This window comes from Tursiops truncatus, chromosome 18, assembly GCF_011762595.2.
Source record: "Tursiops truncatus isolate mTurTru1 chromosome 18, mTurTru1.mat.Y, whole genome shotgun sequence".
Classification (NCBI taxonomy): domain Eukaryota; kingdom Metazoa; phylum Chordata; class Mammalia; order Artiodactyla; family Delphinidae; genus Tursiops; species Tursiops truncatus.
Genome location: NC_047051.1, coordinates 7,456,351 through 7,473,481, shown reverse-complemented (window position 1 = coordinate 7,473,481; position 17,131 = coordinate 7,456,351). Strand labels below are relative to the sequence as shown.

The 17,131-nt window shown below is 49.1% G+C and overlaps 1 protein-coding gene across 1 annotated transcript in view; it reads right to left on the bottom strand.

Moving 5' to 3' along the window:
• The window catches only part of ALOX5AP (arachidonate 5-lipoxygenase activating protein), a 30,659-nt gene extending 20,659 nt beyond the window's left edge, over positions 1-10,000 (bottom strand). Inside the window, exons 1-2 of the mRNA XM_033843484.2 lie at positions 9,866-10,000; positions 2,791-2,890 (exon numbers count right to left, since the gene is read on the bottom strand). Coding sequence (XP_033699375.1) covers positions 2,791-2,890; positions 9,866-9,935 — 170 coding nt within the window. The 5' untranslated portion in view covers positions 9,936-10,000. The remainder of the gene's footprint in view (positions 1-2,790; positions 2,891-9,865) is intronic.
• Between the last annotated feature and the right edge of the window lie 7,131 nt (positions 10,001-17,131).

Here is a 17,131-nt window from a genome sequence, read left to right as displayed (position 1 = left end):
AGACCTCCCCTTCTTGTAGAACCAGGAATCACAGTGTCTTAGTACTTTAAAGTTTCTCAAAAGTCTTGCTGTACAGAACTTGTTCTTTTCTTTAACACCTGTTAACAGCCCATGAACTTGTAATCTATGGGTCACATTTTGGAAAATGACACATCTGCAGAGACCCATCTTCTCTCCACAACCTGTGCTCACCCACACTCATGGAGAAGAATCTTAGGTCAGTTAACTGAGACTTTTCTCCAAAAATCAAACTTTGCCGGCTCTGGCTGCGCTCATCAACTGGGAACAGGGCTTTGACCTATGCTTTAGACACATGAAGAGAGAGTCAAGGTCGAGATCCTTCTAACTCTCAAACCCTGACTCAGCTCTGCCCTCGAGGGAGATGGGTGGTAGAGCAGCCCATTAACCGAGGCTGAGTCTGAGCTGAAGGCCTCACCTGGCTGGGACGTCTGTTTACCAACAGCCCCCAAATCTTGAACTCTCTGTATCACTCAACAGTCATACTTTATGCTGAAAAACATGCATCAGCCATTTCAATCATTTGAAATGATTGAATCATTTCAACCAGCATCATTTATTCTTTCTGCTATTTATTCTTTCTGCTATTTTTCCCTTTATGCAGTCTCTAAACATGTATGATCCCACACCCCATCAACCAAGAGTTTTGATCATGCAACCCTATGACGGGTGTATTTATGTACAAATTATATACACATCCTACTCTCAATCTGTATATTAAAACTGAGTAAAGTTCAATTTCCTATTTTTAGATAGCAACATAAGATACATGTTCTTTTCTTCTCAAACCCCTACAGCTCTGCTTGTACCCCTCTTTGGTGCTTTTGGACGCCCCTGGAGAAGCTATCACTGGGGATGACTTTCTACCGGGCTAACAGGTAAGGCCCTTCCTGGTAGCTTCCTGGCTGGGGCACACAGACTGGGGGCTCCTGGCGTCGCCAGCAGGCAGCAGCCTCTGTGTTGCTCTTCAGCACCTTCCACAACCCACCTCAGGCACACACAGGGCGCTGCCAGCTGGGTCAGGGAGGAAGCAGTCTTTGTAACAGAACCACAGTGGTGTCTGGGCCACCTTTTAATTACAGAAAATTCCCCTCCGCTCCCCCCTCCGCCCCCCCCAAAGCTCCGACCTCTCCACAGCTCTCTCCCCTCCCCTCCCTCTTCTGGCCCTCTCTCGGGGGTGGGTAAGTGGGAAAGTCACGTGGGTTTGGGAGCTGGGCGGCAGCACCCATGCGGTGGGGACCCCCAGGAGGCACCAATCACCCACCACTCTCCTCTAGCGCCTTCGGACGTCAGGGACGCCATCTGGACGCTGGCAGCGGGGGCCAGGCGTCAGCGAGGCGTCTTCTGAGACGCAGAGCTAGTTCACTCCGGGGGGAAATGGCAGGCACCAGGCGGCCTGGCCTGCCCCTGTTCTTCTTCATTTTCGGCAGGATGGAAACTTAGCTTCTCACCCGGTACCGAGAAATTCCGCTGCATGCAGCCCTGCGCCCCTTCTCCAGACGAGCCCAGCTGTGCCCCTAAGAACACGGGGCAGCCGGTGAGAATGTAGTGATCTGGGCGGGAAGAAGCTTCTCTTTCCGAACAGGTAGAATGGTTTTCACGTTCTTTTGGATTCCACGTGGGGAGAGGTTCTGGCGTTACCCCTGACGGAGGACACTGTCCTTGCCCCTCTTGCACTCTTGCACGTGGGTGTGTCTGAGGGGACCTCTCCCATCTCCCCTGCAAACAGCACAGAGGGGCTGACGGCACCGCACACACTCTCCTCCACGTCCTGTATATGTGAACATCTAATATGGCTTAAATCACATCCTTACGCTTCTTCGATGGATTCTGAGAATGAACACACCGAAGGTCCGAATCTTAAGATGGAAATCTCCCTGTAAGTAGTTCAGGAAGGGATTTCCTCGGAATCAGACTGCGCAGGAGTGCTGGGTCTGAGGGGCTGGGGCCGACGGGAGACAGAGGGGCCTCGAGGGGCTGCATTTGCTTGTGCTATTCCTGCCGTTGCTTGTGTGGCCACGACTCCCACTTTGGAAGGATCTCTGGAGACATCCAAGTCACCTCCAAGCGGAGACTGAAGGCCAGCTCAGAGCTGCAGCCTCCCTTTCTCACAGGCCAATCACAGGCTCAGAGAAGCAGGTGGCAGGCCGCTGGCTGAACCCTCTGTCTGAATGCGCTCAGCACAGAGAGAAATGAATGTTGGATTTGCATCCCACATCGCACCCGCCTCCTTCACCGAGTTCTTCAGGTGTTTTCAAACAGCCTTTTCATTCGGAAGGAAAGCAGCAGAGGTGGGGAAGCCATTGCATAATTCCCCCATTCTTTCCGTTCTGGTTGCACCAGGAGACCTGGCTTAGGAAACGCACTAGAGTCCCCTCCAGACCCCATCGAGGGGACCAGAGGGGCTGCAGGCAGCTGCCAGCTGGTCCTACCTGCTGCTTCCGAAGCTGGCTGGTGAGCGACGGCTGGTTTTCCCGGCAGCCCCTCTGGACTAACGCCCCAGAAAATCGGTCAACTCCACGACTGAATGACTGGCTGAGAGGTCCCCGAACAGGCGGAGCTCCATCCTGCCATGTCACAGCCCCGCTTCCTCTCTTTATACACCAGCACTTGCTAAGATGATGAAAAGTGTCCCCAAAGTCTCCCAGGTGAAGTTCAAGCTTCCCTGGGAACCTCGCCTCCCCGGCCTTTGGAAGGTTAGCCCGGACAGACATGCAGCCCTGTGCCCATTGCCCCTCTCTGTCAGTTAGCAGTGTCAGGGTTTGGACTCACTTGGCAGTGTAGACCCGTTCAAAGGCAAGTGTCCCCGTCCTCTGGAAGCTCCACCCATTATGGGTCTTGCTTTCGTGCTCCAACTTGTGGGCAAAGAACCCTGCCAGGGGGAAAGGTTTGGATTTGGTTTATAACGGGGAACATCCACGAGCCTAGTATCCCATTATTTTACTAGAATGTTAGACGGTTCCTTAACTTGACGTCTAAAGAGCCCTAAATGTCCTCCATCAAATGTAACTGAGCAAACATTCATTCAGCAGCTACCCTCCATTAATCACTGCATCTGGTGTTGGTGACTCAATGGTGAGTAAGACACGACCCTCACTTTCAAGGATCCGACAGTCGGAAGAAATAGACAACCAAGTAAAGAAATTACACTATAGAGTGACTCGTGCTAAGATCAGACTGAGCGAGAATACAGAGCCATCGAGGGTCCAAGGGGGCAACTTAATTCAGTGTTTGGGACACAGAAGGATTCCTAGAGGAAGTGATATTTAAGATAAAATCTGAAGAACAAGTGTGGCAAGCAGAGGAGACCACTCCACTCTAGTGTAATGGCATGTGCAAAGGTCCAGAGGCAAGAACCTCTGGGGTTCAGTACATCCAGCTTATTGGTGGTGGGGAAGTAGAACCTGGTACAATTACAAATGAGACCGAAGAGGTAGGTGGTGAATTGTTCTTTCAATGACATTTCTCTGTTATCACTTGCCATGTGCCAGACACTCAGCTTATGTCTGAGAACAAAACACACAAAGAGCCTTGGCCTGAGGAGCTTACGTTCTGGCGAGGATACAAGAAGAGAAGACAGACCACACACAGTAAACAAAATGCAAAAATTAAAACGACACAGTGTGCCAAGCTGTGGACAAAAGAGAAGGCACAGCACGACAGGGGCCGCTGCGGGTGCAGACAGGGTGGCCGGAGGGAGCCCCAGGGAGAAAGCAGTAAGTGAACCAAGGCTGAAGAAGACGGTGGCTGAGAAGTGCCTGCCGGACTTAGCAGCATGACCGTGACCTTGATGACAGCCACGTTAAGAGCTTCTGAATTTATTTCCATCTTGAGAGCAACAAGGAGTTACTGACAGATGTAAGTTGAGGAGTGGCATTGCCAGAAAGCCACTCTGTCTTTAGCATGGTGAGTGTTTAAAGGGGTGAGACCCAGGACAGGGGAAAGACAGAAGGGAGCTGGTTAGGGTGATGCTTGTGGGATTAAGAGATGCTGAGGGGCAGAATCTGTAGGCTGGATGGTGGGGATGGCGGGATAAAGGTCTCTCTCTCCCTCCCTCTCTCTCTCTCACCCCTCCTATTTTATTCCTTTCCTCCTATTTCAAGAGTGAGAAAGGGAAAAGTGTGATTGTCAGGGACCCACTCACAGGGTTTCTTTCCATCAACTTCCTCTTAGGCTCCTCAAAAAGACATGAAAAGGATGCCTTATCCATTGTGTACATGAATAAAAGTCTTCACGTTTTCCTTTCTGTCAAGAGTACATTCCTGCCCTAGAACTGTGCCCGTTTTGAGCAGCGCTGCAGGGCTGGCTTGTCTGAGGGCCCTCTGTCAGGCACTGGACATATGCTCCTTTAGTGGGCCTGGCACCAGCTCTGTGACGTGGGTGGTACTGTCCCCACTTTGTAGACAAGGGCCCTACGGCTCAGGGAGGTTAAATAACTTTCTCAGAGTCACTCCACTGGGGAGCAGGGAGGTGGGGATTCAACTCCAGCTGGGCATTCGAGGGTGTGTTTACCCTCCTACTGTCACACAGAAGCTCACTTCAGGGATTCCATCAACTACACAGCGTTTAAGTATCCAACTGTCCACTCTGGACGTCCCTTCTTACCATAGAATACAGTGGAAAATTCTGATCATTGTCTTTCCAGAACCCAAGGTGACACCCCTTGCCCCTGAACATGTAAACAGAGACCGTTTAAGAAAGTCTGAGGTTATTTCTGCAACCAACTGCACAGCGTGGCCGTCCCTCTCCGAGTCTGCCTCTCTTCTTCCTCTCCTTGCCTGAGAACAAACCCCTTCCTCTTTTCCAAGCCTTAGCCCTCCACCTGCAACCCTGACACTGCTTCTGCCACCCTCTTCGGGTCTTTGTTCATCAGTGTTTGCCCCATTTCCTGAACCTTCAATCTCTGTTTTCCTCCTAATCCTTACCATTGAAACACACTCAGATCTTTCCTACCCTCAAAACAAAAGAGAAACAAGCCTGCCTTTAGGGTCTACCTCCCCCTCCTTCTAAGCTAAACTTGAAAGAGTTGGGCCACCTCTGTCCACTCCTCCAAACACTGACACTCCAACTCCTATTTTCCTTGACCACGTTACAGAAACTGTGCACGCAAAGACCACTCACACACTTCTCTTGGCTGGCTGCTAACATCAGGCCAAACCAGAGAGACAGAGAGAGACACGGAGAGAGAAGGCTGCAACGGTACCCCATGCTGGGCTCTGCTGGCTACTCTACCTATGTTAATTATCCCAGGCAATACCTTCAACCACCACTCATAGAAGATATTAGTAATTCCATCTCTCTGTTGAGGAAACCGGTGGTCAGAGCAGGTAAATAACTTTCTCAGGATCACATAAAAAGCCCTTGAGATTTTCATTAAGTTAGTATGAGCCAGCAGCGTGACACGGAAGAACAATTCACACATCCATTATTCTAACGGAACTGCTGTCTGAATCTCAGGAACGGTTTCCCTCCATGGAAAACACCCACCTGCATCTTAGAAAGAACATGGCAAGTTGGGGAGTGGGGTAGGAGGGGGAACCCAATGACAAGGGACTCTGGAAACCAAGTCATATGAGGAATGATACATTGAAGAAGGGATGTTACAGGTGACTTTGTAAACACAGAAGCAGCAGGTACAGTCTAAGCTTTTCCAAAGAACAGACACACCAGTGGATAGAAATTATAAGGCAGCAGATTTCAGTTCCATATAAGAGACAACTTCCTGAGTAGTGAGAGTTTGAATGAATGAATTTGAGACAAAATACACTGTGTAAAGGTCTACCCTTTGGAGCAGGTTTGAATCCCAGTTTCACCATTACTGGCTCTGGAACCTCCAACCAATGGTCTAACCTCTCCAAGCTCCACTTTGCTTACCTGTGAATTAAGCCAGGACATGGAAGCAACCTAAGTGTCCATTGACAGGTGACTGGATAAAGAAGATGTGGCACATATATACAATGAATATTACTCAGCCATAAAAAGAAACGCAATTGAGTTATTTGTAGTGAGGTGGATGGACCTAGAGTCTGTCATACAGAGTGAAGTAAGTCAGAGAGAGAAAAACAAATACTGTATGTTAACACATATATATGGAATCTAAAAAAAAGTGGTCCTGAGGAACCTAGGGGCAGAACAGGAATAAAGACACAGACGTAGGGAATGGACTTGAGGACACGGGGAGGGGGAACGGTAAGCTGGGACGAAGTGAGAGAGTGGCATGGACATATATACACTACCAAATGTAAAACAGATAGCTAGTGGGAAACAGCCGCATAGCACAGGGAGATCAGCTCAGTGCTTTGTGACCACCTAGAGGGGTGGGATAGGGAGGGTGGGAGGGAGACGCAAGAGGGAGGAGATACGGGGATATATGTTTATGTATAGCTGATTCACTTTGTTATACAGCAGAAACTAACACACCATTGTAAAGCAATTATACTCCAATAAAGATGTTTTAAAAAAATTAAAATCAAAGAAATATAACACTATATATTTCATAGGGTGCAAAGGATTAAATGAGATAATATTATGCCCAGCACCATACTTGACACAAAGCAGATTCTCAATACACTTAACAATGGGAAGCGCAAGGCCAGTGCGTTGTGAGCCCTCCGTCAGGGGACTGTTCAGTAGGGGCTCTTGAGGATGCTGTAAAGAAGATTTCTGCTGTCACCATTCAGGCCTCCACGCACGAGGCCCGGGTCCCTCCCCGCAGCTCACCCAGTCTAATTAGTTTGGCTTCCTATGGAAATCACTCTCTCTAAATCTGTGTTTCCCAGGTTTGCTTCCTGGCCAAGCTGCTGGCACCTTGGCCAAGAAGTTGGAGGCCCTCTGGGTGTTACGCATAGGAAATCCATCTCTCTACACTCCCTGCGAAACCAGGCTTTGGCAGTTCTGGTCCAGGTCTCTTGGAACGAGGTACTCTAAACTTGGTCTGCATTTCCAAACGTGGGTTCTGCTGGATCAAGCTGGAAGAGGGCCACGAGCTCAAAGATCTTGATGACTAACGAGCGTCTGGGAGGCAGAGGAGGAGGTTCCACCAGGCGGGTGGGCTCTGGCCCTTCCCCTGGGGAATCGGGCTCACACAGTGTACCGAGAGCGCAGAGCTCTCCAACACTGTCACAGACACGGGGACTGACCTCCTTGTCTTGGGACAAAGACAGAGTGTGCCACGCCTGGCAGCAACATGTGAATAGTTCCTAAAGCTAACAGAAAGGGCATCCAATGTAACTGGGGTGGGACAGAGTTTTTGCACATTTTCCGCACTCAGTAAGGTAGACCCGTGGCTGCAACATCGAGGTTAATTAGAATTGCAAAGAGAAGTTCTGGACCTACATTTGGACCTTTGTGTTTGCCTAAAAACTCAACGGTTAAAACAGGTAGAGGTGTTACCTTCCAAGTCATTTGCATTGTTCTTGTTTCCCTGCACGGGCACATTTAACAGTTAGAAACAAAAAGTCCTCACAGGGTGATCTCAGCATCACACGGGAGCCCTGGTCTCTGCCTCAGAGGGGAGCAGGGCTGATCCTAAGCCTCTGAGCGGGAGGCAAGGGCTCCTTCTGTGGCTTCAAAAGGGCAGCAGCATGTCTTCTCCCCCGAGCACGGGTGGGACAACGCTGTGAAAGGGAATTGGGGGGATTGGATGGGGAGGGACAGAGGCTGTGATGCTGGGGCCGTGCTGTCCAAACCGCTACACATGCACTCCAATCATCTGTGTGCCCAGGATGAAAAGTCTCCAGCCCAAAGCAGTAGCTCGTCCACACTTGTCTCTCCCCCACCAGGAAGCCTCTTCAGTTCACGGGACTGTGTCAGGGAGAACACTGTGCCCTGTCGTTATCTATCTGAAATGGCTGGCCGAAAGACTGCGGTTCAAACTCAGACATGTGGCCATCTGTAATCTCTCCTCCCCCTTTGCACCGAAGAAGAAGACTTAATCTCACCTGCCAAAGATAATTAGAAATCTCACCGTCCACCTCAAGTCTGCTCCGGGTTTGCTGTGCTTCTATGGAAAAGCCCGGGACCCCCTGGACAGACCAGGGCCAGGTCCTGGGGCATCTCAGGAGAGATGAAAAGAGTCTGTTCTCACGGGAGGAGACCCTCCAGCTTCCCCCGACTCAGCCTGGACCAACAGGGAGCAGCTCAGGGTGCACTTGAACCTCTGCTCAGCCCCATCTGCACAGGCGGCCGAGGGGACCCTGGCTCCCGTCCACTGTCACCGAGATTGACAGGTATCCGGGGGAGGGCCGGAGGGGGAGAGCTGAACAAGCAGCGCCCGCCTGCACCCATACAACTGCCTCCACGGGCACCGGAAGCATCACTGCAGGCTTCCTGCTTACCGCCTGCCCATCTTTTCCTGCCAGCCTTTCCTTTCCTGGGAGGCAGGAACCTAGCTTTCTTGTTCACTGCTACATCCTCCTGGATGTGGGACCCTTCCTGGACAGAGCAGGGTCCCTGTGGGTGTATGCAGGTCGAATGAATGAATCCCTTGGTGACTGACAAGACTAAGGGAGCCCCAACATGAAATAGCAATGGCCTGAGACTGTGGCAGCCTCAGCCGGCCCCTCGTCCCCTCTCTGAGCTGCAACTCTCTTGTGTGAGATTTAGAATGAAAATGTTTGGGTCAGAAAACTGCCAAGTGCTGTTCCGGACACCAAGGGGGGAAAGTGGCGGGAGGGCTGGTGGCGGTGGGATGAATTGGGAGGTTGGGGTTGACATATATACACTGATATGGATAAAATAGATAACTAACAAGAAGCTTCTGTATAAAAAATAAATAAAATAAAATTCAAAAACGAAAAACAAAACGTGTTGTTCCACGGAGGAAGCATACTCGGAGTATGCAGAGTTGGCCACTCTCTGGTGCGGGGAGACCACGGGCAGCCTTCCCCATCACCAGCCTCTGTCCACACTCGAGTTGGGGGAAAATATCCGAATATGCCCAATTGATTGAACACCCAAGTTTCCAAAGTGTGCCAGGGTGTGAACATACAGTAATTACCATTAAGTTACAGCGCCGCCCTTCGTCATTCCTCTCCTTTTTTCTCTGTCTTCGTAAACTGCAAAGCCCAAAGACACTGGCCGTACTGATAGAGACAGCCTGAGGCAGTCCTAGCTCAGAACTTTAGAGAGAAAGTTCTACCCAGTCCTGGCGTTTTCAGTTCTAGGTCTCTTGCTTGGTTTAAGTGATAGCAGAGTTCATGGAAATGCAAACCCCAAACAAGAAAATCCTCTCCGGTCTGTCTCTCCCTTTATGTAAGTACGTAATGCCTACCAAAAAATGCTTCAAAAATTACACATTGCTAGAGAAAAAGAAAGTATTGCAAAGGACATGTTTCTTCAAAAGAAAAAAAAAAAAAGCAATACCGAGGTAAAATAATGTTAAGGTGAAATCCCCCTCACACCACACAAATTTCCTTTTTTTTAGCCTACAGGTGACAGGTGAAGAGCGCCCAGCTGCAATTAGTAGAACCTAGCGTCTGGGTGAACATATATCTGATTGTCCCTTTCCAGCCTTCCTGCCCTCCAACTGGTCTCTGGCCACAGTAATTCATAGTTAAAATGCTGATTGCAGACACTCCAGTGACGGTTTTTTATACAGTTTGCTGCCCTGGCTCTACAGACATGATTAATCATCCCCATTAAAGCGAAAGAACGATTGGGAGAAGGAAAAACCTAAATTCATGCAGAAAGGCACAAACCCCTATACATTCAAATAAAGATACAAATACACATAAAGACAAAAGTGTACACACACACACACACACACACACACACACACACAACTGTGTAAGCCTGACTTTCAAACAACTACAAACAAACTCTACCCTGAGGGAGGGGATTCCCTTACCGTTCTGGACTACACTGATGAGGGTGACGATGGCAAGCAGGACAATATTGCCCAGGGTTTCGTAATCCATGTTCGTTTCAGGCTCCCAGCAAGGACTGATCAGCTCTGTGGCACCCCAGGCCCGCACTGTGCACGAAGGGGAAGTGAGGGCTGGACTCTGCCTTTCATCATTAGAATTTCCAAAGGTCCCAGCGCTTCTTCTTTTTTTTTTTTTTTTTAATAGCCACCAAAGTACCCTGGCTCAGCGTGTCCTGCCAGAAGAAGCAGGGCTCAGGAGACAGGCAGGAAGGGAAGAAAAAGTGAAGCATGTTTTTTATTTATTGAGCACCTAAAAGGTCTGTGTCCAGAGTACTGTCTTTCTTTTTTTCCTTGAATTCCTCGGAAAAAAATAACTACTTGACACGTGGCGGGGTGCAGAGTAGCGACCAAGTAATAAGCCCCGGATGAATGAATGAATGACGATGAGGTGGACGGCTGACGCCTCTGTTTCCACAGGAAACAAGCAACAAGAGAATTAAAACTAAACCAAAGAACTTAGATAAGGAGCAGAAAGACGGTCACCTAGGAAAACTTCCACACAGGAAGGACTGTTAACCACTGGCTTCTCTGAGGTCATTACTGAGCTACTTCCCTGGAATCTTCTCAGCATAATAATAAGAGTAGAGAGAAGGTGTAAGAGGGAACCTGCTGAGTGAGGTAGGTGGTGGCCTGGCATCTTATAGGACAGTTTTCTGCCCTTGGAAGTTACACAGAAAATGCAAGGTTCTGCAAACTTCATCCCAGCCTCAACATCTATTTGGCAGTGATGAAGAAGAGCTTTTATCAAAACCTCACTTCGAAAGAAAACATTGGGGGACTTCCCTGGCAGTCCCGTGGTTAAGATTCCACGATCCCAATGCAGGGGGCACGGGTTCGATCCCTGGTCGGGGAACTAAGATCCCCGCATGCCACACAGCCAGAAACAACAACAACAAAAAGAAAGAAAGTAGAAAGAAAGAGAACATTGGCCACTCTGGTTAGTGGCAGCAGGATTTGCATCTTGCTGTGGGAGAGGCCAGCGTGGGGAAGAGATCACACAGTCCTCATACCTGAGGCAGCTGAGGCCAGCTTGAGTGAAACAGGTCCATGGGGGTCCATGGAGGACCGAAGCGTTTGGAGCTTGGACGCACAGAGGCCAGTAGCGAGGGCAGCCCTGGCTGGTCATGATGCTCTTGAGAACTCTGGCTGAGTGCCTGGGGCACTTCACAACGTGTGGAATCTTTACAAGATGGCTTAGGGGCTGGGCGCTGGCAAGATTTGTGTGTTCACCTCAATGAGATCTCACTTGTAAGTGTCAGGGAACGCTTAGGTCCCAGTAGACAAGGGGTCTGGTCTCCATAAAGTGTTAGCCCTTCTAAGACCCCTGCTGTCTTAGTGACAGTGCATCAGAAGTGAAGGCCAGGCTCCTTGAAAAGTACTCTAGTTGCACACAATAGAAACTTAGCTCAAGCTAGCTTGGGCAAAAAAGGGAAATTTATTGCCTCAAAGAATCCAAGGAACTGAACAACCAAACACTGAAAAGAGCAGAGATGAGGTTGGGCCTCTCAAACGGAGTTCTCTGTCTCAATCTCTCTCTTTTTCTCTCCACTTTCTCACAACTCAGCAGCCATGTTCTCTCTGCAGACCAGTTTTCTCCACACAGTGGAAAATACCTCCACCTCCAACTCTGGAGTTTTATGTCTTACAGCTCTGTCACCTGTAAAGGGCTGACTCTTCTCAGTGAACTATTAGGACAATCCCATTGGCCCCAGGCTGGTCAGATATCTACTCCTAGGACCACCAGACAGCAGGAAAATGAAAGGACCTGGTGCTTTCCACAGTTGTCACGTGGTTGAGGGACACTGTTCCATAAAGAAAGACTGGGGCAGGGTAGGGGTGGGGTGAGGAGTGCCCGATGCGTCTGCTGCCGTGTTGTGACTGTTCACCACTTATAATCCCAGATTGTAAACGCCCAGCTTTAAAGAATTCTCCGTATCTTACAGCCTGATGTCTTTAAGGCTCATCCTGACCTCCTTTTGCTCCAGTGTTAATGTCTGTGGCGTCTGAGTTTGCGCAGGCACACAGAAAACAGCATCAACAGAATCCTACGCGGTCAGCCCAGGGCGTCTGTGGCGATCTTGCCAGGTGTCAGGAACGCAGGAAAGCAGGAAGGAGCAGCCTCTCCGGCTTGTTCCCCGAGCCTCAGGAGCCCCGCAAACACGATGGGGCGCGGGGGCGCGGAGCGGAATGCCCAGCCAGCTCCACTTTATAGAAAGCTGAGAAGGCGCCTGGGAAGAGGGTCACTCTTCGCGTGGTGGGACCTACACGTCTGAGCTCCCGGAGACCCGCCGCCCGGGCGGGGCGCGCGTACCGGTGGAGCGAGTCCACTTCACCCAGGAGGAGAGCGTGTTAACAGTCAGCCGAGCTGGCCATTAAATTACAGCGTGCACATTAAGATTCTGGCTGCGGCTACAGAGGAGCACTTATCAGAGGTGAAGCCTCTGGAAATGCCATTCATCTCAACAGAGAGCTGCTGAGACAGAACAGAAAGAGAGGGACGCCAGGGGCACGGGGGAGGAGCGCGCAGGGGGCGCGAGGGGCGCAGCGGCCCGCGCTGGATGCCGAATTCCTAACAGAACGGTCTCCTGGCCTGGAGCCGGCCCTGGTCCGGCCAACACCAGACCAGACCCATCCTGGACCCAAAGCCCTGAGCAGCTGTGTCCTGGGGACCTGGCTTGTGCATGTGCTGTTCAACACACCGCTCTGGGGCCAGATAATCCCTCCCATTGCCCAAAAGAGGAGACTGCGCTGCAGAGCGGTTAAACCACAGGAAGCAAGGGGCAGACCTAGGATTCAAAACCAGGCCTGTCTAGCTTCAAAGTCTGGGGTTTTAACCACCCGGAATGCTGCTTCTGGAATAGTTTCCAGAGCTTGGGGCCCCTGGTCCATCCGCATCCAAATCTGGCAATCCCCTCAGGGGCTACTGAAATGACCAATGACCGCTCAGCCCCTAAAGAGATTTTTTTTTTTTTAAGAAAAGAAAGAAATTAACATATTTCCGGACACCTGACCATTAGTAAAGGTAGTTGAACGAGAAAGAGCCCACAGGTCCCAGCTGTAGGCCCAACACCCTCTCCTCCCGGACCCCTGCTCCCAGAGTCCTCGGTGCTGACACAGACACTGCCCTTATCCATGCGTGACAGGTTAGTTGGACAAATGCGCTGGGAGTAGGGAAGAATAATTAGCACGTTCATTAATTAGAGTGCAGTTAGTAGCTTGACTGTAAAGACAACCATTTGTCAACAGAGATCAGGACAGCCGGGGCCAAGCAGCGACTTGGGGGCAGCAATTCACGGAAGGCGGTGGCACTGACCAGCTGCTATTAAAATCCATGGGAGCTGCGGCTCATCCACTTAGCGTCAGCGCGCCTCGATCACCATGGTAACACGGGCCCACTTCAGGCAACAACATTCATGCATCCTTCATCTCACCACGGGTGGGTGGCGTGTTGCTGTTTCATGACGTCTCTCGCCTTCACTTTCTGGCCAAGGAGGATTTCCCCGCACATAAACGTTGGGAGTGAGGGAGAGGGCGCAGAATGCCCCCAGGCTGCGGGTCAACTCTAGAGGGGCATGCGGATATAGCCCAGGTCTGTAGGCACACCCTGGAGGTGGCTACAGAGCAGTTCCTTTTAAGTTCAGTTAATCTAAAGAATATTCAGACCTGGGATTTCCCTGGCGGTCCAGTGGTTAGGACTCTGCTCTTCCACTGCAGCGGGCAGGGGTTCGATCCCTGGTTGGGGAGCTAAGATTCTGCAAACTGCACGGCGTGGCCAAAAAAAAAAAAAAAAAAGAATATTCAGACCAGTACTGATCTGAATGAGAAGTGATAGGAGCAAAGATCAGGCCACAGTTTGTTCCAGATGTCATACATCGGTAGTCTCCAAGAGAACCCATCAGCCTGGTTAAAGTGTCCTGTCTTCTTCCCCAACCAAAATCAGATGGCCTTTCTTTATATGAACAGCCCGCAGTTCCGAACCGAATTGAGTTAGATAGAGATGAGTCCTCGTGCCTTATACAGATGAGGAAATTGAGGGGTAGTGAGTACGCTACAACCTCAATGCTACCGATAAGAGTCCACGCATGCCTGGGGCACTGAGCTAGATGCCTCACAAGTCAAAATGACATGTACAGATATGACCTCAGTTCTCTAGAAGCTCAAGTTACAGGCTGATAATACCAGTGCAAGGAAACAAATAGAAGCAGAAATCCGTGGGCTGCAAGAAACGAAGATAGTATATCCGGAAAGCTGCTTTCTCTCTTGTCACAAACACGCAACACAGTGTACTGTTATGAGCTTAAGAGGAAAGTTAAGCAAGTAACCCACAAGTGCAGAAGACATCATGTTGTGTTCTATGTACAAAAACAGAGGTTAGACATAGATTCCTTCGCCCAACTATCAGCGTCATCTGCCTTATAGACTCACCAAGGAAAGGAGATCGGAAATGGTATGACCTGACTTGGGAAAGTTCAGTTCTAATAGTATTAAAACTTGCGATGCTCATATATGCTCAGCTGATTTTTGACAAAGTGATTCAACGAGGAAAGGAAAGTCTCTTCAATAAAGGGCACTAGAACAACTGGATATTCATATGGGGGGGAAATGAATCTTGACCCCGCCCCCAAATCACACAAAATATAACTAGAAATGAGTCTTTAACCTAAACATAAAAACTAAAATTATCAAGCTTCTAGAAGAAAATATAGGAGAAAGTCTTTGTGACTATGAGGAAGGCAAAGATTTTTTAGATAAGACACAAAAAGTGTGAGCTATGTAAGGGAAAAAAATCAATAAATTCGACTTCATCAAAATTGAAAACTTCTGCACTTCAGAAGACCATTAAGAAAATAAAAATGCAAGCCACAGACAGGGAGAAAATATGTGTAATATATAAATCTGATGAAGGACTTAAAACCAGAATATATAAGGAACTTATTTTCAGCCAATGATAAGAATATAAACAACTCATTTTAAAAATGGGTAAATGACTTAAACAGATATTTCACAAAAAGAAGAAGATAAATAGCCCAGAAGTGCATGAAGAGATGCTCAACGTCATTAGCCATCAGGGAAACGCAAATTAAAACCACAATGAGATCCTACTATAAAGCTCCTAGAATGCTTAGCAAGGATGTGGAGCAGGTGAAATTCTAACTGTAACTGGCGAGAGTGTAAAATGCTAAATGTAAAAATGGCAAAATATAAATCAAAACACATTGGAAAAGCTTGGTAGCTTCTTAAAAAGCTAGATACACACTTACTATTACCTAGCAGTTCTTAGGTATTTTTCCAAAAGAAGTAAAAACATATGTCCTATATCAGCAGGGGTTCAACCAGAGAAGCAGAACCACTAGAGACTATATATGTGTGTGTGTGTGTGTGTGTGTGTGAGATAGGGGTATGACCTAACACAATTGTGTGGTTAAATAGTCTATGTGCACGCATGTATTTGCTTCTAGGGCAGATGTAACAAAGTACCGCAACTGGGTGCCTTAAAACCACGGAAGTTTATTGTCTCACAGTCGTGGAGAGCAGAAGTCCAAAATCAAGTTGTTGGCAGGGCCACGTTGCCTCTGAAACCTCCTTGCTCACGCAATTTACTTGTGGCTTCAGGCACTGCTTGAGCCCAGTCTCTTATACGTATACCCCTTGCATTTGATGATGGAATGTGGCTCTGTGAGCCCAACTTTCTGGCTTGGGTCAGATGACACTCAGTTCACTATGGACAACTCAGTTCACAAGCTACCATGATGGCCCATGGTGAAGAGTCAGCATTTATTACCAAGAGCAAGCCAGGTGTTTCTTAAAAGGAGAATAGTTATCTTTGGAGGATAACATAGCTTGGCTCCAACATCCTAAGGAGCTATGCTAGGATTCACCTGTAGAGTGAAAGATTCTAAACCGCATCTTCCTACCTACCACCACCAGCGACCTGCCAACAGTGCTTCAACCGCCACTGAATCGCGCTGTATCAGCAGTCTTTAGGCTCAGGTGACACAGCAGCTTTCACAGCAGGCTGCATTTGTATGCAAAGGGAAGATCACGATGCACTTGATGAGCTGAAATGTTTTTCGTTTCGCTGGAAACCAGACTGAAGAGGTGGTGTGAGAGGGGCCTGGGGAACCCCGTCACAAAGGGCCCTACCAGCGCCATCAGCAAGTGTCAAGGGAACTCTCTGGTGGTCCAGTGGTTAGGACTCCACGCTCCTGCTGCCAAGGGCCTGGGTTCAATCCCTCGTCAGGGAACTAGAAGCCCACAAGCTGCGCGGGGTGGCCAAAAATGACATAAAATAAAATAAGAAGTTTTGAAATGATCCCAGAGGCAAAGAGAAGCCACTCGAGGATATTAAGAGGATTGTCTCCCAGCTGTATTTGCAGTTTGGAAGATCACGCTGGCTACAGTACGGAGAGCAAGTTGGAGGCGCCAGCATGGAGACGGGAGAGCAGTTGGGGGTCCGTTCCAGAGATCTATGGAGAAAAACGGCTTCGGGCACAGGATGGTGGATATGAGCGCTATTAAATAGTAACTATGAGGTTTAGTGAGGGATGGGGGATAAGGAAGAGAAGACAAGTGTGATTCTCAGATTTCTGACAACATTCTGGGTCTGGATGAGTGTGGGCGCAATTCCCTGAGAAGTTCCTCTCGAGACCCTTTCACTATCATCATTCTTATGGTACCTCATCAGGGGTCATTTGGGCACGTAGCTGAAGGCCCCCGTGCTTGGTTGACTTTGGCTCTTCTTGAATGAATTTTGATAAGCATCATAGCTCCCAAATGATCCACTTGACCGTACTATTGAGATATAGCAAATTTAAACTTGATGGCAGAGGTACGTGTATTAAACACGAATGCCCATTTCCTATGGTCTCCTGACAGGAGTAGAGGGAGGTGTGCCCGGCTATCAGAAGGAAGGCGTATGGGGTAGCCTCAACAAAGAGTCTATGAACCCCGTGTGATGACTGGAGAACTGAATTACAAGCTTTGTTTCCCCCCAGATACACGGCCACAGGGGGTTCCCAGCTCGAGATTAGAGGTGCAGCATCCACACTGAAGTTCAACTCCTACAACCGAAGAGCATCTGTGCCCACAGAGAAGTGGGGAGAGAAATGAGAATGGCGGTTGTGTTCGCTGGAGGATTCCCTCAGGGTGCAGACACCCCATTCTCTTAGGGATCCGTAGGCAGAAGAG